Genomic DNA, 20522 nt, shown 5'->3' with positions numbered 1-20522 from the left:
CTTGGATCTTGCTAGCCAGGCCGACTGAATCTGAGCACTCCATGTTCAGTGCAAGATCCTGCCTCAAAAACTAAGGCAGAAAACAACAGAGAAGGACAGATTATGTTCATCTCTAGCCTACATGTGCACACAACACACATTTAAAAAAATTAAAACAGTATTAAAAAGTTGTTTGAAATGGGAAACAGGGTAAATAAACCAAACTAGTACTGTATTTTAAAAAGTTTTATTCTTGCAGATTTAGAAATTTGAGTTTTTTTTTTAATAACCACAAAAGAAATTCTTCCACACCTAATGATTATTAACAGAATGTAGTGGTGTATTATCTAAACAGAAATCGTGCTGATGTGCCATAATAAACTGTCTATTAGTAAAAAAATACACTTTAGGGCACAGCATTGTATCACAAATTTTACAGAAGGGATACTTTGCAAGAATTTAATCAAACTAGAGTAACTGTATCTTTTAAATGCAGCACTTAAAAATGTAACAACTCTGTGCATTCTTTTTCTTAAAAAAATGACCTTGTATGTGTAGAAATGCTGCTTTATTGCTGCAGAGGTCAAAGTTCAAGGCTCAAGAGGTACAGGAGAGAATACAAAGGTAGCCTTAGAAACTTGGTTCTGTTTATGTATAAAAATGTAGTTTATAAAAGTTAATTTACAAACCAAGAACAAAAGTGGTATGCACGCATTATGTACATGCGTCCTGAAAACATCAAACATTTCAGATGCATAGCCCAGAGAACAGAAGACCACCACGCCCCCTTGTCAAAAAAAAAAAAAATAAAAAAGATTTTAAGTCACACCATTATTTTCTTCTGGGTGATTACACATTTCTGAAACCATCACATCCACAATTTACTCAATCTTTTTCATGATACAGTATCTAGATATGCACAAAACTCATAAAAACTTAGTAGTACACAGCGAAATGATCTAAGAATTAAAAACATGAGGGTAAGGCATTCCTGCTGGTTAGATGTCTGTGGTGATATGTTAATTTATAGATTCAGAGGCCATGGAACCAGGCTCACATGCTTTGGTGTCCTTCCCTAAGAGAAATGTGTTTTCATATACAATAAGTAATTGTCTTCATTTGACCCCCCCCCCAAAGTTATAAATCCCCCCACTGTACATTTCTGTTAAATCCACTACACTGGTTATATATTCCAGGTGCATTTGTAAAAAAATGTGTGCACATTACCTCATGCATAATAAAATAAAATGTGTATGCTAGGCCAAGGCCGTAATAAAGTTTGAGTGTACTTTGGAAAGAACAGAACTCAAATGCACCCCCATTTACTGGCTGGTATTTTTTAACGGAAATCAGTATGTGAAGTTAAGCAGTGACCATAAAAAAAGTACAAAAATCATTACAAAGCAAAATATCTTTGAACCTCTAGCCAATGCTGGACAGTTCTTCACTCAATGACATGTAGCTTGTAGCATGTTTTCTGACCGTGGTTCAGGGGCATGCTCACTAATCTTCATCAGTTCCAACAAATGCTTAATACTAAGAATTGCAGTATAAATTCTAAGAAAATATAATACTCAGTCGAGTGGTTTCATTTAGATTTAGTAAGTTCAGTCCATGTTCACGTTCCTTAGTCCGGTTCCTACCCTCTTAAGAACTAAAAGTGGTCAATCAGGACAGAAACACAGTTGGCTCCAACCAGGTAATTTGGATCTCCAGGAAGACACTTGTTTTGCCAGGTTTTAGGGTCACCTATGAGAGAAAAAGATTCTGGTGTCACTTAATGGTTTTCTGGACTGCTTTCCACAATGCTTTGCTATTATAAACAAACATAAACACATGTACCAGATAGAATTTTCTTCTATCTCTTCAAATATTATACTTCTATCCAAACTTGTACTTCAAGTAGGCCTGCCAGCTGCAAGCATTTCAAAGCTGTTTTAGATGTCTCTTCCGTTATCAAATTCATTATAAAGACTCAGGAGACGGTTCGTTGAAGCTGTTCCTCAGTGTACATAACTATTAACAACCCCTTCCTTCTGTGTAACACTATACAGTAACCACTCTAGCGAGTGTGAGAAAACAACACTGCTCACACTCAGTTATGCACACAGAGGATATTCCTTCCCCAGAGACTCGTAGAACCTAGTTCCTCTAGACTCTTCCTCCTTACCAATCCAAACCAGCAAGACTGCACCAGAGCTCCCACACTCCGGGTGTGCAATACAATCCGTTATGGGAACTCAAACACCCACAGGCTCAGTAGATCGGAGTTAGGTCTTGGGTGTTTTGAGTTTTGAAGAAGCTCTTGGTATTTTCAGATTTGTACCCTGCATGATGATCTGGTAGTGGACATGAACTGTGGATGGGAAACTCTAGTCTCTGAGGTAGCCAATGGAGCAGAGAATCAAAGCTGCTGACTTTTCCTTCCCTTATAATAGTCTATGGCCAGGAGTGTTTCTGTGCTGTGGACAATGTATAGAGATGCTTCTGTCACAAATGGCATCCACAGACTTGAGGCCAGAGAAACCACTAACCCTCTTGCAATCTACCAGGCGGCCCCTACAACAAATGGCTGACTATCAACTATACCAGCTGTGTACCCTGTGTTCAGTAAGATATACATCACATTTAATAATAAAATAAATGGTTTAATAAAGAGTCACTGAATTTCAGATACAGGTGGACAATTAATTCAGACAGTGAAAAAATTGTGACAACTCTGGAAATCAAAGGTATCACCATTAAGTTTTTGATTTAAGTCAGTACTTACCAATTCTATGCCTACAGAACAGGTTTGCAGTGGCAATGTAGCCTACTGCTGCACTGGATTACACGAAGGTGTACTTATTTTCTGGGTGAACACATGCCAGTGGTCTCAGTACAATCAAACAGTACCACATAAACACTGGAAGTGACAAACGTGTAGCTCCTTTGTACATGATGTAAGGTCACTTACAGCACAAGTGAGTACAGCAGGCTGTTTAGATGAAGCTGCCTCAAACCTACAACATTCTCACTGCATCTGAATGTGCATTTTAAATAGTGCTTAATTACTACTTAAAGCTAGTCTACAATGCTTTTCTCCCAGGGACCATTTAAATTTGATCCTGTTGTAATCTTTCTATCTATTATAACCTTTATTTCATACTGGACTAAACTGAAACTTACTAATGCTCAATGATTTATAAAAATTTAGGGGTAAAGCTTTAAATTTTTGTTTTCCTATAGCTCCTATTGGAGTGAACAATATTGGTAATAAAAACTGACTTTTGCCGGGCCGTGGTAGCACACGTCTTTAATCCCAGCACTCGGGAGGCAGAGCCAGGCGGATCTCTGTGAGTTCAAAGCCAGCCTGTTCTACAGAGTGAGATCCAGGGCAGGCACCAAAACAACAGGAAAAACAAACAAACAAAAAAGACTGACTTTTGAGTTATTCAAGTGAGAAATATGAAAATGCAATGGAAGCCTTGAAATCATGAGCCAATGAGCAAAAGTCACTTAAATAGTATATAACAGAAGTTACTTAGAGGTTCACACTGGAAAAAAAAAACAAAAAACAAAAACCAAACCCATGGCCAAGTATCATCACTGTGAAAACTTTCTCTAAGATTAGTATAAATATTCTGCATCTTGAAAAATCTGATAGATCATAAAATCTTTTGGAACCCCAAGAACAGTCAATCTTTAGCCAAATCACCAATTATTAAAAGAGAAGAGTCTCCATGGTTCCATATGCATTTATGACACAGGTACACAATAAATCTCAAATATCAGTGATGCTTACAAGGCCACAGGGACAGAGTGAAGACCTGTTCACACACAGCACGGGGAACACCAAGAGGTCAGGCATTAATCAATGACAGTACCCAAAGCCCCAAAGGACAGAGTGAAGACCGCATACCCGACGAGGAGTCGGATGATTTTAGAGCAAAAGACCAACCGTCAGGAGTCATAGACGCACAATGTGGCAGGCGCAGCTCCACGGGCTTCAGGAACTTGAGGCCATGGGGCCCACACATCACGAGGGGGCTCAGCAGAGTTTCACCTGAGTTAAGGAGAGAGAAGGGCAAGAGAGATGAAGTCTTCCTTCTAGACACAGTCCTCAATCCCCGTGCATGCTTCCTCAAGTCAAATGAAGATAGCTCTATAACAGTGCTAAGAAAAAGACAGTGGAAGCTACAACTGTAATTTATAAGATTTTAATAGATCAATTAGAGTAAAAAGATGTGACATCCATTTTAATATTTTATCTTACTTAATGTGGCTGAAACAATATTTCAACACATAACCAATACATGCAGTCTCTGAGGTCCTTATTTTACATTTCTAGTATTAAATAATCCCATATAACCAGTAGCTACTGCATTCCATCATATAGGTCTAGAGCATAAAACATTCAATATCCTTTTTGCAAATGTTACATATTTTCCTGAAAAAAGCCTTCTTGATTTGGGATGTGTGTATGTGGGCACATGCATACGCACACACACACCACACATACACCCCCCCCCCCACACACACACACACACACGCTGTGTTGGTGGAGGTCAGAATGCAACTTGCAGGAGTCAGTTCTCTCCTTTGATTACATGGCCCCGGGGGTCAAATTCAGCTCTCCAGGCTCCGTGGCCAGCACCTTTGCCCACTGAACCACCTTGCTAGTCTGGCCTTCATTTATTTCTAGGTGTTAGCTACACATGCAGTCAGGGATTCAAGCAGGGCCAACAGTGTCAGTCCTACTGTTTTGAAAACAGTATCTCAAGAAGGTGGGTTACAGTGCCATATGGAGTGAATGAACTCCCAACTGCTAAGGAGATCACAGCACAGGTGCTTATTGTAGTATACCCATGACTCCAGGAAGGCTGTGAAAATCAGAGCCCTCCTCAGTCCCGTAGACTGTTCAGAAAGAGGCTACACCACCTTCTAAGGACATTTCAGTCACTATGCTGCGTGTCTGGTTGCTGGCTCCTGAGCTAACAGTTGACAGGCAGGACAAAGCCTTCTAGAGTCGATGATACTTAACTATCTTGAGACAGAAGGGCTGACAGATTTGGTTAGGTCGGGCAAACAACCTGGCAGTCATGTGGCATCACTTAATTTCACACTGAAAGTAAAAGCACCCTGTGTAGAAGGCCACCATGCCTCCTTTGGGCCCGACCCACCACATGCTAGTGATAGCACTTCTCTGCAGAAAGCTCATGTGAGAGCCCTCCATTGTCCACAGAAAATGCTGTGCTTGGCCTAAAACATTTAGAGGCTTCCAGCTTATTCCTGTGGCTGCCACTGTCAACAGTGAGGTATACTCTGGACAACGCCTGAGTTATTACAGTGAAGCACACAATAAGCACACTTACCTTTCTCTTTATCTAAAGGTGGGAGGATGCTATTGTCTCTGCAGACTTTGAAATAGATTTCTTGCTCGATTCCTTCAGGAATGGCTCCTTGTGGGATAATTATACTAACACCAGTTTCTATGGAACTCAACACACCACCATTACTGTTAAATATGCCTCGGGCTGTAGCCACCACAGTGTGACCATCCTCATCTTCATCTTCTTCCACAGCTGAAGGACTGAGGAGTCAGAAATGGCAAGTGAAAATCCTAATAATACACATGGGCTTTCCTTTTATTACTATTACGTAAGTGTTTAACTTTATTTCTCCGAGCACTTTAGAAGTTGCTTATTTAAACAAGTCAAGTTTTTAGTGCAAGATCTTATTCAGAGGGATAACTAAGAGCATACTTTTTCTGGAAAAGTCCAGACTGCCTTTTTGAAGGTAAAGAATCGGTTACTATAATTACCAGTGTAATTTCAATATACCAAACACGATACTTTGCCCTAACAGCTACCATGGGTCTTAAGCAACACAGTGAACATCCATGAAATGGGTGCTCTAAATCACACAGAGTCACACTTTAGCTGGTAACACAGAAAACAACAATATGGGCTGGGAAAGGAGCTCATTAGCACAGCACTTGCCCAGCACTGCCCAAATGGCAAAGAGTATTTCTGATGGAGATTTTGGTAAACTTTAGAATTTCAGTGTGCACACTCACTGCCCTTCTTAGTACACCCTGAATCCTAGATGCCCAGGCTGCCAAAGGTAAAGCCTACAAGGTTCTAAAAGGTAAGGTGCTCTGGTATGGTGTACTTCAAAGACCTAAGAAGGATAGAGCAAGGTGACTTACTACAAAATCTTGCCAAAGGCAGAGGACATAGTATCAATGAATGTTTCCAAATTGGAAGTTGGGCTATTAAGACTTTGTGAAGTAGTTTTAAGCCAGAGCTTGAATGTGACAGAAGAGATGAACTAACAGCATTTAGTGTATGAAGGGGAGCCACAGTTTCTCTCCAGCATGACTGCAGGGTCAGGGGTAGACTCCTAAAGCAAATGGAAAGGGAATAGAGCCGGTCATCTGATGTGGTCATACCATGGAGGCCCTGCATAGCAAGAGCGCTGCTGGATCGACTACAGGAAGGTAGACTGACAAATCCATCTTGAGATGCAGACTTCAGGTGGCCTTCCTGGTCCTTGGGTCTACCTGTGAGTCCTCTTTCATGGATGACATGAAAATATTTACTAAAGAGGCTGAGCTGAGTTGGTATGTGGTCAGATGTTTCTGATGGATTACTGTTTAACAAGCAGACAGAAAAGACTGCCCAGGTGAGGCTCTAGGTAGACTTAACCTTCTTACTACGGTTTTCAATAGCCATTTTGGGTTCACTACATTTCTATTCTTTTCTGTACCCTAGCTGAATAAACAGTAAATGAGGAATAGATAAATTTGTTTACTATTCTTCAAATGTAACCCCCACTGGTAGAAGATAAGTTAAGTGGCTAGAGGAAGTCATAGTTACCTAAAGATACGAACTCTGAGATTAGATGGCTAGGGCTAAATGGCTAGCAGCACCCGAGCCATGTGATGCTGGTTGGGCAAACTGCCTTCTGTCCTTCAATCTTAGTTATTGCTGATATATGGATAATGACAATACCCATGGATGCTGTATGCTCATTTGCTTTATAATTTGATTAACATCTTATACCTCACTATAATAAGTTCAGTTTACAGGTATAATTCAAATTATCATTTCAAGTTTCATCACATAAACTACTTCTAACTACAGTTGCATACCTATAATCCCAGCACTTGGGAGGCTGAGGCAGGAAGATCACTGTAGGGTTCAAAGCCATCCTGGCTATGGCTTTCATAGCAAGATCTTATCTCTGACCACATTCCTTTCCCATTTAAAAAAAAAAAATTAGGCAGCCCTTTAAATAAAGGCCAATAAATATCTTACCTCACAGGAACAGCCTTAGGCATGGTGCTGATATTGTTCATTTGATATTTAGGCTTATCTGCATGGATAGAGAAAGTTTCAACTCCACTGTCAAACTCGGGAGGCTGTGCTGAACTATGGGCTTTCATAAGAGTCTTTGGAGAAGTGGGAGTTTTTGAAGACAATTCAGGTTTATGTACAGTTTCACTTGGCAAAAGATTATGGTTGAACTTGGGACTTTCAAATTTGCGTTCAAATGGCCGGGCAGAACTTGTGTAGGGCTTTGGTGTGAATCGGTTGTAGGCTGGAGTGACGGTTTTCTGAGTCTGCTCGGCTCCATTAACTGGAGCCTTCTCTGGGAAACTCTTCTGTGGATAGAAAGTCTGAGCAGAGTCCTCCCGGGCTGGTGGCCTGAACGCTGCTGGCTTACTCTGAGGCGGGGGTGGGTCTGGTTTAGACATATATGAGTTCTGAAAATCCAATGATACTGAATTGCCTAAAAAACAAACATAACACATTTAAAAACTTCCTGAACCCCATTTCAACAACCCTTTCTTTCTTTCTTTCCTGGGATAACGTCTCCAGGCACTGATGTGAAGTCTGGGTCCTGTCTGATATTGAAGGACACAAGTTGTAGTATATCCTGTTGTATCAGATTCAGCATGAGGCCATGAAAGCATTGACCCCTGAAAAAGATACCTTGAGTAACTTTGCCCCACTATCTACCAAAAATTAGAAACAGAGGACAAATTTGATTATATAACACTCATCACTATTGAAAACTCACCCTTAAACAAAGAATTAAAAAAACAAAGGCCCAGCAGCCACACACTGGGAGAAGATACTTAGAAAATATAAGTGGTCACCAGTATTAATATTCTGTACAGAAGTGCCGAACATCTGTCTCTCTGTAAGAACAAAAGTAAAAACTCCAGGTACTGTGCAGTAAGACCCTAACCTATCCATCAGGGAAACATGAAATAAACAAGAATAAACTAGTCATTAAAGACCACTGCACAAACAGGAAAAAGGCCAAGCTGAGCAGTCCGACAAGTCCAAGTGCCCATGCCAATATGGACTAGCAGGAACAGCCACACTCTGCTGAAGCAACGTAGAGCAGAACCACACAAGTTCTTGAGATCACAGGAAAAGGAATGCTGATGTAATGCCAGGTCTTTTTTTTTTTAAAGAGAGAAAATAGAAAAGCTGGGAATGGCCAGGGGGTGGTGGTGCACGCCTTTAATCCCAGCACTCGGGAGGCAGAGGCAGGCAGATCTCTGTGAGTTCAAAGCCAGCCTGGTCTCCAAAGCAAGTTCCAGGAAAGGCGCAAAGCTACACAGAGAAACCCTGTCTCGAAAAACAAACAAACAAACAAACAAACAAAACCAAAAAAAAAAAAATTAATCCAAATTGTTCATGAGTATGTAACCATATTAAGATAACAAAGTAGAAAAATCAGATGATCATATTAATGTGAGAAAAATATTTTTAATTTTATAGACTTTCCTCGCTCCCCCAAGACAGGGTTCTCTGTGTAGCCCTAGCTTTCCTGGAACCTGCTCTGAAGATCAGGTTGGCCTTGAACTCATAGAGATCTGCCTGCCTGTCTCCTGAGTGCTGGGATTAAAGGCATGCTTCACCACTGCCCAGTGGCTTATAAAAATTGTATATGCATGTGAGTGACACTTCATGTATGTTCACCAGGTATGTAACTGGTGCCTATGAAGGCCAGAAGATGATGTTGGAGCCTTTGAAACTGAAATTACAGATAGCTGAGTGTTGCCTGATGAGGTGCTGGGAGCAAAACTGAGGTCTGCTGTAAGAGCATCAGAAGCTATTAAACACTGAGCCATCTCTCCAGCCTACGATGGTAAAATGTTAAACAAACCGCTTTTGGCAAATTAAGAATAGAGACTGTGATAAAAGCCACCTTGTAAAACAAACACTAACAAAATCCTATAGCTAGCATCACTTAAGGGATGGGAACCAGCAGAAGATGTCTGTCTTTACCATTTGTTTCTTTTTCTTGAGAAAGATCTCTCCACTGTGCACAGAATTTGCTGTGTAGCTCAGGCTGGCCCTTGCCTACAAAGTGCCAGAGCTAGAGGCATGCATCTCATGCAGCCGAAAAGCTCCAGTATCACTTACGTGTACAATAACTGGTATGCTTCAAGACTGACATCCTCCAATTTGACGCCCATCGAATAGAGAGGTACTAACAAGTGCCAAGAAGAGAATGGACAAACTGCATTATGTTATGGTCGAATATTATCTAGCTATTCAAATAAGTAAGCTAGGTCTGTCAAGATTTTTATTGAAGGATAAAAATGTAAGATATTTTCTGTGTCAAACTATATGGCTTTCTTGTGTCCATATTTTAAGATGGAGCAAAACAGGTTTTACAAAGCAATATACAAATATTTAAAATTACATCTTGTGTGTGTGTGTGTGTGTGTGTGTGTGTGTGTGTGTGCCTGCGTGCACGGGTGTGCACGTGCCACTGCCGAGTGATAGTGTGTCAGTACAGCACTGGCTGGAGTTAGCTCTTTCCTTCTGTCGGGTGGGGTCCAGGGCTGGCTGGACCCGTGAAGCACCTTTACCCACTGAGCCATCTCCATGCCCCTCAAGCATGTAAACTGAGGCATACCAGTTAACAGGAACTGCTTTCAAGAAGATTTGGAGACAGGCATAAAATTAAGCTACGTTAAAAAGATAAATAAAAAGACAAAAATTCATGTAGCTACAAGGCTCATCCAATATAATGGTCATTTATATAAACAGTAGACAACACACACAACATTTTCTTTCCTGTGAGACTTACTTTGTAGTCCTGGCTGGCTTGGAACTTACTATGTAGACCAAGGTGGTGGCCTTAAACTCAGACCCATCTAACTCTGACTCTGCCTCCAGAGTGCTATGATTAAAGACATGAACTACCGTGCCCAGATAAGATACATTTCAACAAAACCTTTCTCACTGTTACCAACTCAAACATTTTTCTGAGCATATTTTTTTAAACATTAAAGTGATCTAAGCTTCAAAACTGTAAGAATTTAACTTTATAAATATTACTTGATTATAGTAAGTGACATGTCAACTTCTTAACTTCCTACCTTCACCCTGAGCACCTTTGGAATGTGTGTGGAGAGAAGAGCTGGACATAGGTGGAGCTGACTGGGTGTACTGTGAGGGCAATGGAGGAGGAGGAGGTGTGGCTTGGATTGGATCATAGCGCTTCTCGCTGAACGATCTATCCACAGTATCAGTTTCAGGTTTTCCCCTGTTTAAAAGAAAAAAAAAAGAAAAAAATTCCAATATTGGAAAATGAACAATTACAAAACAAGCTATCATTTCTAAAATATCCTTAAATATAAAAAAAAAGTATCTAGAAATGTCACACAATTTATTCTCATGAGTATAGGTAGCTACTCTACCAAAATACACAAACAAATTCATCAGCACAAGAAATGTCAAGACAACACAGATACTTGAAGAATATTAGTAAAACATCCAGAAGATATCAATTAAAAGGCGGATGAAATTTGGGTATACTTTTTAATATTTGTGATATTTATAAAAATAGATTTAAGGAAGTTTTGCAAAGATTTTAAGGAATATTATTTTGGCACAAACCTTCCTTAAACTAACTTGTAATTTTGTATCAGGTAAAAATCTTGGTGTCCGGCATGCTCAAAGCACTACAATATATGATGCCATAGACCCAAGTTCAGCAAGCTTTTCCAGTGAAGAGCCGGATAAATAAATGGCCTTGCCTTTTTGAGTGATAGGGCCTCTGACACAGCTATTAACTTAGCTGTTATCAGGCAAAATTGGACAGTCAGTCAATGGATGGGCAGAGCTGTGCTCCAGTAACACTGGAAAAACAGGGTATCTTTAAAATCTGCCCTGGTTTCTTGCTCTTTTGCCCTGTTTAATGATTGCTAGAGGAGCAGACACTGCTTTACTTTACAAGGCTTGTCTAGTCAAAAGTGTGCCAGGTATCCTTATTTTTTTTAAATGCCAATTGTTAATAGGTAACATATAAGATTTAAACAAAAGAAATCTAAATAGACCCATAATTCAACACTGCCCCCTGAGCCTACTGCAGAGTGCCAAGCTGCACTGGCATTATGTGCACAGACAATGACATGTGTTTGAAACGGGCATTGGTTTTCATACAATATTTTTGTTGAAGAAATCTAGTTTTATGATTAGCTTCAAAAGTAGCTGGTACCTTGCTTACACACATTAGACTTCAATGTTAAGAAGAAGACACTGAGATCCGAAAGTGCACATAATGCCAATGACACAGTGAGGGACATCTCATGGAACAGCCTCACATCAATGCCAGTCTTACCACTTGATGTTCCTTTTCAAGTAGTCAGAGCTAGTGTAAGAGCCAAGAAATCTAGGTGATGGCAAAGCAAGCGCAATAGAAAAATGAAAGAAAACGGTCAATCTAACTACGATTATAGCAAACAGAACTCAAATGTCATTTAAAATATTAACCAACATCACAATCTTAACGTAATTTGCTTCCTAACAGGATATACCGCTAATTCTCACTGAGCCAAGGGCATCAGCAATGTATTAGCACAGTTAACTTAGTTATGCCTTGCCTGCCCACCCAGCCCACATATTTTAGCTGCTGCAGCCAGTGAAGACAATGCATCTGGTTCCACTCACTTCAACTTCTGCTCACCTACACCACAGCAGCTAAGGATAAGGAGAGAAATGAGCCAGGATAGGGTGTTGCTCCCTAGAGTATTTGCCCATCACACCTCAGATCCTGGGCACTAAAAACCATGCAAAAATTAAAGGAAAAAGTTGCTGGTCAGTGGTGGTACACACCTTTAATCCCAGCAAAGGCAGACGGATCTCTGAGTTCCAGGACAGCTAGGACTACACAAAGAAACCCTGTCTCAACACACACACACACACACACACACACACACACACACACACACACACACACGAGAAGGTAATGAAACAAGACAAAGAGCACTAATCAGGTCATAATCAGCACCTTCGGAATAAACAGATCACAATGAAAAAGAAAGGCTGTGCAAAAGAGATGACGTAAGTAAGACAAGAGAAGGAACACAGTATGACAGGTATACCTTCGTAAGATAAACTGGCAAATGCAAACACATGGACCTTTCAAACACGGCTATGATCAACCATGCTCTTCTCCTTCCTAGCAAGCCCTCATCCACCTCTAGCAGTAAGCTAAATCCTGTGTTGAGTAGATACTTATTTGTTAAACTGCCATAGCATTTGTTAAACGCATAGCTTCTCTCCTCTAATGATGTCACATCATCAAAAACAACTAAAAAGTACTACCTGCCATCAATCTATCTCTTACACTTAGTTCTTAGAAAGTAAAATGGCAAAACTATCTATTTCATTCAATGGCAAAATTTACCTGTGAAAACTCTTCCTAACACTGGCTCCTCCCAGATGTGTGGAGTGGATGACTAATGCACCTAGCACACTGTACCCTTACTGAGCTTCATTAACTTAATAAATACTGCACTCTAGGCAGTGTTTTAGACCCTGTCTGAAAGTTACATAGTACATAGTAACTAAATTTTCACTATAAAAAATCAAATTGATATAAAATCAAAAATATTTTTCAAGCCAGACCTAGTGGTGCATGCCTTTGAACCTAGCACTTGGGAGGCAGAGGCAGTCATTTGAGTTCAATGCCAGCCTGTTCTACACAGAAAGATACATAACATAGTACAACCGTGTCTCAAAACATAAAGCAGCAACAGCAATAACAAAAAGCCAAAAAACAACTTTTCATCTGATTCACTGGCAAATTTAGACCTAAATGTATTGTTAAGGTTATAGCCTACTTCTTATCAGAAATGTAGAGGGTAAAGTATCTCTTTATATCCCTTGGCCCTCTTTTAACAAGAATGACAAGTTTAGAAGACCACTTAAAAACGATTATTTCTGGGCCAAGAAGGCGGCTCAGCAAGTAAGGCACTTGCTGCCAAGCCAGACAACCTGAGGTTGATCCTCCCACACCCTCCACCTGCACCCTCACAGCGGAAGAACAAACTCCCAAATGTTGTTCTATGACCTTCATGTGTCCACTGTGGCGCACCGACCTTTCCCAAACAAATACATGCAGTTTTGTTTTGTTGTTTTGTTAAGGCGCATTAAAATAATGACTCCTTGGAGCTGGAGACATGGCTCAGCCACTGTGAGCGCTTGCTGCTCTTTGCAGCAGGCCCTGGGTTCAGTTCCCAGCCGCCACAGAATGGTTTAGAGGCATGTAATGGCAACTCTAAGGTATCTGATGCTCCCTTCTGGTTTGTGTGGGCACCAGGCATGTACATGCACGTGTACATACATACATATGGGCAAAAGACTCCTGTACATTAAAAAAAAAAGATAATTAAAAAAGAGACTACTCTAGCATATCCCCTTTGCCTTACCAAAAACTGAGCTTAATAGACTTGAGAAGCTACCAGGCACCTGTCTACTGTTGTGCTAGGGAAACATATGACTTAATACAATCTCCACTGCAGTATCAAGTCTGCATCTGTACTTCTCACAGACTGGCTTCTTCAATGGAAACAAAGATTTAAAGAGACTGAAATGTTCTAAATTTTTACTAATGATGTCTCAGGAAACTGGGTAACTAAATTGGGTCTTCAATGTTACAAGTTTCAAAACACATTCTAAAACAACTTCACTCAGTACTATGTAACAGTCTCAGACAATTCTAAGCATAGAGTTCAGTAAAAATGTGCATACCTATAATCTTGGGCACAAAACTCCCATGTAATGGCTTGTGTCTGAGCCACAGTTCCAGTTATTTAAAAAAGACTAAGCTAGGGGGCTGGAGATATGGCTCGGTGGTTAAGAGGACTGGCTGCCCTTCCAAAGGACCCAGGTTCAATTCCCAGCACCCAAATGGCAGCTCACACCTGTCTGTAACTCAGTTCCAGGGAATCTGACACTCTCACACCAATGCACATAAAATAAAAATTAAAAATAAAATAAAGAAGACTAAGGTAGGTGTGCTAGAAATGGGTTTTCAGCTGGAATGAAATGCCTCTCACCTCCTGAGGTGAGGTTTATCAGGTAAAGAATGTAGTCCTTCCCTGAATTTAGATACTCCCAAATATCTCTCGGACCCTGCCTTCTAGACTATCTGCCTTTTGAGTTAGGATTTGCTTGAGCAGCTCCCATAATTGTAAAAACAAATTCCTTTGTGGCAAACCCCATCTATTTTCTGTTCTATGGGTCTGGTTTTGTGGAGGTATGAGCCCACGGGTGCCTGTGTGGGACCGGACCCAACGCTCAGGAGCAGAGTCTGTCAGGATCCAAGCAGAGATGTACCAACAGCAGGAGATAAATCCACCAGGCACAAGAAGAAACTGTGCCAAAACAGAAGTCAAGGAAGAGAAGAGAGAAGCAGGCAGAGAAGAAAAGACTAAGAACCTTGTCGCTCCACCTCACCCGATCCTCTGCAAAGCCGGACTACAAGTCTCTAAGAACACCCCACACTCCAAAATAAGAAAAAGACAAGCTCTTCCTCATCTTCATGAATCCTCCCTGGGACCCCTTCCCTACCTATTTTTATGTCTTACTGACAGAAACAGAAATAAGGGAAAGATCACCGTTAAATGTGTACCACATATGGAGAGACTCAAGACTCAGCTTCACTTCAGGGGCTTTGGTTCATTCTTTTCACCAAAACTCTTAACTTTAGCAACTGTCCTTATGTCAAAACTCTGTATTGCTGATGTCAGGGTTAAGAGCAAAAACCACATACCAGAGGCTCTAGAAAGTGGCCCAGCACAGAGCCAGGCACCGGATCCAACCTCCTTAGCAAACGGAACTCTGCATTATACAACGGAAACTGTTTCATCCTAGTTTTAACGGTAAATCTTAGGTGAACAACTTACTTTGAAGAATAACTAGAAAAATTTGGCTGACTCTGAGAATGGACTGGTTTGGCAGGCTCTGAGTGATGACTGGCAGGAATATGTGCAGGAGGCTTGGACTCAAAACTTCTTCGGTCAAAATAAGAGAGCTGTTTCCGGTAATATTCTTCATCCTCTTCAGGGTCATAATGATTTGATCGAACAATATCTTCAGGCGGCTTCACTTGAGGTTTCTGAGGCTCTGGGAGTCTGGTAATGAGTAACAAGTAAAACCAATTGCTAGGTGTTAATTTTAAAAGACAATGAACATAGAATCTTATCTTGATTTTTTTCCCTTTTGTCTGTATGTACAAGCCAGGGGTCAGGCTCAGGTATAGTTCTTCAGTACTGGTCTAACTTGTTTTATTTTTGTGCTTTCATCTTTTTCCTGACAGCTGTGATTATTTGGGACTTAATGGCATAATCAACAACCAGCACGTATATTTTAAAATAACATACTCACGCTTAATATGCAAATATAGGCTCCTTTTGCCTCCGACTACCTTAATTCAACTTGGTAAACTTAATGACCATTTGTTAAGGGGTTTCATATAGGTGAGAAGCAATTAAAGAGGAAAGATACTAGAGAACCATATCAATGTGTTAGTGTCAGCAAAATTGAGAGACTTTTGAGAATTGGGGATTAAAGGGGATTTTTAAAAACTTGAATCTTAAGACTGATAAACGATTCTCATTATAAGCAAACAGCTCAATCTGTCCCAAATCCTGGAGGGCAGGACAAGGAAACAAAACAAGTCTCCCAACAGGTGAGGATGCTAGTTCCTTATTCAGAAAATGCAAGAGGGAGGGAGCCCAGGCTGCCACTTTGGGGCATAGTTGAGAGCACAGGGCAAAGAGCAGGGGCCAGGCTTCTTTACTACTCGAACATACCCTGTACGCTCCTTAACCCGAAGCCCAGCCTTAGCAGCTCTCTTTGGAATACAAGAAACCGCAGTGTTAGCAGTCGTGCTGTAGTTAGCACAGGGACAAGAACCTCATGCATGCTTCCTCAATGAATCATTCTAGTGATTTAAACCAATTTGAGTTTTTCACTCCTACAAACTAACAGTTCACACTCTGAATGTGCTTAAAATGGAGAAAGCAATACGGCTTTAAAATTTTTGTTTCAACCTTTTGCTTTAAAAACAAACAAACAAACAATGAACTACTTTTCCACAAGGGCACATGAAAGCTCTCAGGTCTCTCCCTGGGTGTGTGTGTGTGTGTGTGTGTGTGTGTGTGTGTGTGTGTGTCAGGGGTCATCAGCAAAGTTGGCTGCTTAGCTTTCCTGAATCCCTGTCAGACTCACGCCTGATACAGCACACCCACCTGTAGAGCGTTTTGTCATGCTCACTAAACTGACTCTGAGGAGCAGGCTTAGGGCCAGCGAGGGAAGCACTTGGAGGTTTCGATGCTACTTCTGGAGGCTGCAGAGAAGAAGGAAGAGCGAGTTAGCAAGAAGGTATCATTAAGAGGAAGCAGACAACTAAGAACTCCGAACTCAGTGCTGTCTCCACAGACACTGCCTTCTTACCTTGAAGCTGGCGGTGTCGCTACCATCTTTCTTGTTCTCCAAGGAGGCAGACCTTTTGTTCTCAAACATCTTGACTCTGGTGAGCACAGACTGCGGTTTCATCGCTGGATCCTCCTCTTCCTCAGTGAGTGCCGGGGGCGGAGGCTGCGGTTTGGTAGTAGAGGGCAGAACTTCTGGCTTATGTTGAGAGGAAGGGATCAGAGGAGGAACAACTGCAGCACCATGGAGAGGCTCATAGTGGCCTGTTTTGGAGGTAAATCCTTGTGGCGGTACTTGCTCGTAACTTCGTGGGTACTGGTCAAAGTACTTGGGCTCAGATGACTTAGGACCTGATGAAGAATAGGGCTGTGCTTCTGGCCTGTATCTGTTATGCACCTCATATCCAGAGGTTGGCTGCTCTTCATGTCGGAGAGTAGAGGTTCGAGGCAACTGTTCGTAGCGTGGTCTACTGTCATATGTCAGAGAGGCTGGCTCTTCAAAACGTGGGAAATAACCTCGTTCTGAAGGCTCTTCGGGATGCTGAGTATCAAAAGAAGGCCGAGGTTGGTAGGGCTGTTTGTCATCATAATATGACCACTGGTCTTCATAGGTAGGGATTCGATCTTCATATCGTAGGCGATGGTCGTAGTTTCGAGAAAACTGGTCTGTGTAGCTTGAGGAGTCATACCTGTATGCAGGCTGCTCAAGGTCTCTGCTGGCTTGTTTTTCTATGTATGGAACTTGGGGTTCATAGGCCAGATTTGGCTCTTTATCTGGCCTCTGCCCTGGGTGACCAAGAGCAGGTTGTTTTAAAATATGGTTTTGTCTCATCATTTCTTCAGGATATGCCTCCTTCCTATACACCTGCATAAAAAACCCATATTTGAGGACAAAGGCTTGTTTATAATTCTGTTCTATTTTATTAGGCAATGATAATATTAAGTTACGATTTTAAAATGTGAAATGGTATATCCTACCATTTTTAATGGGGATATGGCAGATTAGTAGAGAGAAAGCTAGCTCAAGTGAAAGCTCCCAATTTACACTGCAGGTAGGAGCATTTATACTTTAGCTTGTACCAACAGAAAGTAAGGTAAAGATAATTATTCATTTAGCAGAAAATTAATTTACTGAATGCCTGATTCTATCTGATTTTGACACTGAAGGTAAAAATCACAAAGAAAATTTATGTACACCATAATTTATATAAATATAAAAATGTTATGATGAGTCTCAACTATATATTAAAGAATTCTAGAAGATACTAAAATCAAAATTAAAAGTAATAATATTGAAGCACAAATCTTAAAAGGCTTGCTATCAAATAATCAATAAACCATTGGAAGCCATGCAAACTACAACACTGAAATGATTTGTCTTGTTGGAAAGCATTGAAGTGTATAAAGCCCAGTTTAAAAAAAAAAGGCAGGAGGAAAACGTAAAGGGCGAAGCGGTACTATCATGTGCCGGGTGATGGAGAGCAACAGTCAGGGCAGCACTGCGCACAGGTAGGTACCTTGGTCGGGTCTACATGCGACGGCAGTGACGGTCCTTCATCTCTGAGCACTGTGTGAGCTGCCTCAGCACCTGGTGCTCCTAAAGACTCAGCCTGTGATGCGTGCGAGGAAGGAGGGGCTGGAGTGAGCGCCTCCCGTCTGACATTGGCATTGGGTAACTTTACGTTAGGGTTAGCTGCAGAGGCTGGCGGTGCTGGGTTCGTTTCAGGCGAAAGGTAAGGGACTGGAGATGAGGCTTCTGCTTTCTGTGAAGTGTTTAAAATGTTTCAATATAGTGTTTCTGACTATTACTAACTTCCTGCTCAATTTATAATGATTGGTAGACATTCAGTGTGCTGATTAACAATGTTAACTATGACCTCATGTGCTGTATTTTTGTTGAAAATTTCAATATAATGCTGTGTAAGATGAACGCAGAAAACTTAGAATAAAGCCCTTGGTACTCTCGATCTGAAATTCAAGATTAAGTTGTAATCTGAGGAAGAAAGATATATTCTTTAACTTATCACCACATTCTCAAACCTCATAATGCACCTCTAACTAAAAGCGTCGAATGCTTGCTGCTTACCTGTTGAGAGGCTGTCTTAAGTCCAGGGGAGTCTATTCTATGAATAGGTTGTGGCTGCGCTTGTGGTGAGTAAGGAGGATATGTTTGGTTTTCATGATGCATTCCAGAGGAATCCTCTCTTACAGGCTCAGAGGACCGTGTAATGGCAGACTCCGGTGGAGTCCCCACCTCATCATTAAGAGTTTCATCTAGTTCTTGATCAGTGTAGGCCCCGCCTTCTGTATCTGTGTCTTCATAGTCAGAAGTGTGTCTACTGTCCGTGCTATACATTGAGTACTCACTACCTGGGGCTGACAGGTAGGACAGACGATCATCATGCAAATCAAGGTCATCACTTGTAGCACCATCCGCCTGGGTCAAATAAAAGTAAATTAAAAATTTTATTCAGTAGTTCTTTAAGAGATGGCCTTTATTTTACAAGAGAGATTGAAAAGAATATTTTTCTTTGGAGAAATCATATCTATTTCTTGAAATTTCTGATGAGGAAAGTCAAGAAGATTGTACAAGCACACATGCAGATACACATAGCATCCCCTGAGATGGGAAGGGCTTGGATGAATCCAAGTGGCTGACTAGCTAGCACAAAGCGAGGGCACAGCCAGAGAACAGGAAGGAACTCTGGCACGACAAACAGGTATAAACCTAGTCACTAGCTTTTCATCCAAAAGCAAGGCGAAGAAAGAGAAGGCCATTAAACCAAGCTCACACACACAAGGGCACACTGACAGAACACTACTTGTGAGAACAGCTATGAAAATAAACCCCACAGTAAGCTGAGTAAGAAATACTGTATTTATAGTTAGGAAACAGATTTTTCTTTTGAATTGGCATTTAGCCTTTAAAGCTTTTATGAAACAATAGAAGGCCATCATGTGTAGGATGGCTATCTCGATTAAGAAGACATTCTTTGTTTTTCATAGAAGTGTTGCCAATGGATGAAAAAGGAAAACTCTGTTATGTTTTTCTTTTACAAGTAACTAAGACTTGAGTTAATTCCTAACAGTCTGTGGTGATGAGCTTCAGAGCAGATCAGAAGAAACTGAGAAGTCCATGAGGGAAAGGGAACTACTGGTTGTAGTCAATAGACTGTCACAGGATACCAGTTTGAAACCAGTACTTGGATTAAACAGAGCAGTCTCTGAAGATCTTGCATGAGAAGTGATGGAACTAGAATCCTGAAATCACAAGGATTTCTTCCATTACAGCATGGACTACTATGTGAGAAATGCTGAGATTCATTCTCTAGGCAGATGCATTAGTAATAACTATCAGGTGTGGTGCAGCTCTGTGAGCCGGCTGTGCCAAGATCGTGGTCTTAGGAGCCAGATCTCAACAGTGCTTTTCAGCCCTCACTTGCTTCAGGGAGAGGCTGATCTCAAACACTGCCTTTCTGGTCAGATGAGGGGAGGCTCTGCCAGGCTAGGGGCAGAAAACCCCAGAGCTGTGCTTCGTTACAGGAGACTCTCTCCCACTGATCTCGAACATGTATAATGGCTACTGCTGAAGAGAAGTGTTCTTGCCATCTACTCCAATCTTGAACTTGCTGGGAAGGATTTAAAGCTTGCAGAAGAATCACAGAATCCATCAATCTATCTAGCTTCTTGAAATACAGAAGTGAGCAAGAGCCATGGGCTGCTTTGAAGTAGGAAATGTTGTATCTTAATATTAAGAAAATCTCAGGATGATGTTTCTTGATTTCACAGGGAAAATAAGAGTGTG

At 41.1% G+C, this 20522-nt stretch overlaps 1 protein-coding gene across 6 annotated transcripts in view; it reads right to left on the bottom strand.

The window, feature by feature from the left end:
- Positions 1-210: 210 nt before the first annotated feature.
- Positions 211-20522, bottom strand: part of Tjp1 (tight junction protein 1) — a 259549-nt gene continuing 239237 nt past the window's right edge. For 2 of the 6 annotated variants that reach the window (XM_028872824.2, XM_037198861.1), the window contains 10 exons: positions 18804-19154; positions 18235-18480; positions 16740-17582; positions 16535-16632; positions 15188-15415; positions 10373-10539; positions 7281-7755; positions 5334-5551; positions 3881-4024; positions 211-1728 (listed from right to left, as the gene is read on the bottom strand). In XM_028872824.2, coding sequence (XP_028728657.1) covers positions 1634-1728; positions 3881-4024; positions 5334-5551; positions 7281-7755; positions 10373-10539; positions 15188-15415; positions 16535-16632; positions 16740-17582; positions 18235-18480; positions 18804-19154 — 2865 coding nt within the window. In that variant the 3' untranslated portion in view covers positions 211-1633. The remainder of the gene's footprint in view (positions 1729-3880; positions 4025-5333; positions 5552-7280; positions 7756-10372; positions 10540-15187; positions 15416-16534; positions 16633-16739; positions 17583-18234; positions 18481-18803; positions 19155-20522) is intronic. The other 4 variants (XM_028872826.2, XM_028872827.2, XM_028872830.2 and 1 more) reach the window with 4 other exon arrangements.

The sequence above is a fragment of the Peromyscus leucopus genome, chromosome 1 (assembly GCF_004664715.2).
Source record: "Peromyscus leucopus breed LL Stock chromosome 1, UCI_PerLeu_2.1, whole genome shotgun sequence".
Lineage (NCBI taxonomy): Eukaryota > Metazoa > Chordata > Mammalia > Rodentia > Cricetidae > Peromyscus > Peromyscus leucopus.
The sequence above is the reverse complement of the archived record's forward strand: the minus strand, read 5'-3'. Positions and strand labels throughout refer to the sequence as shown.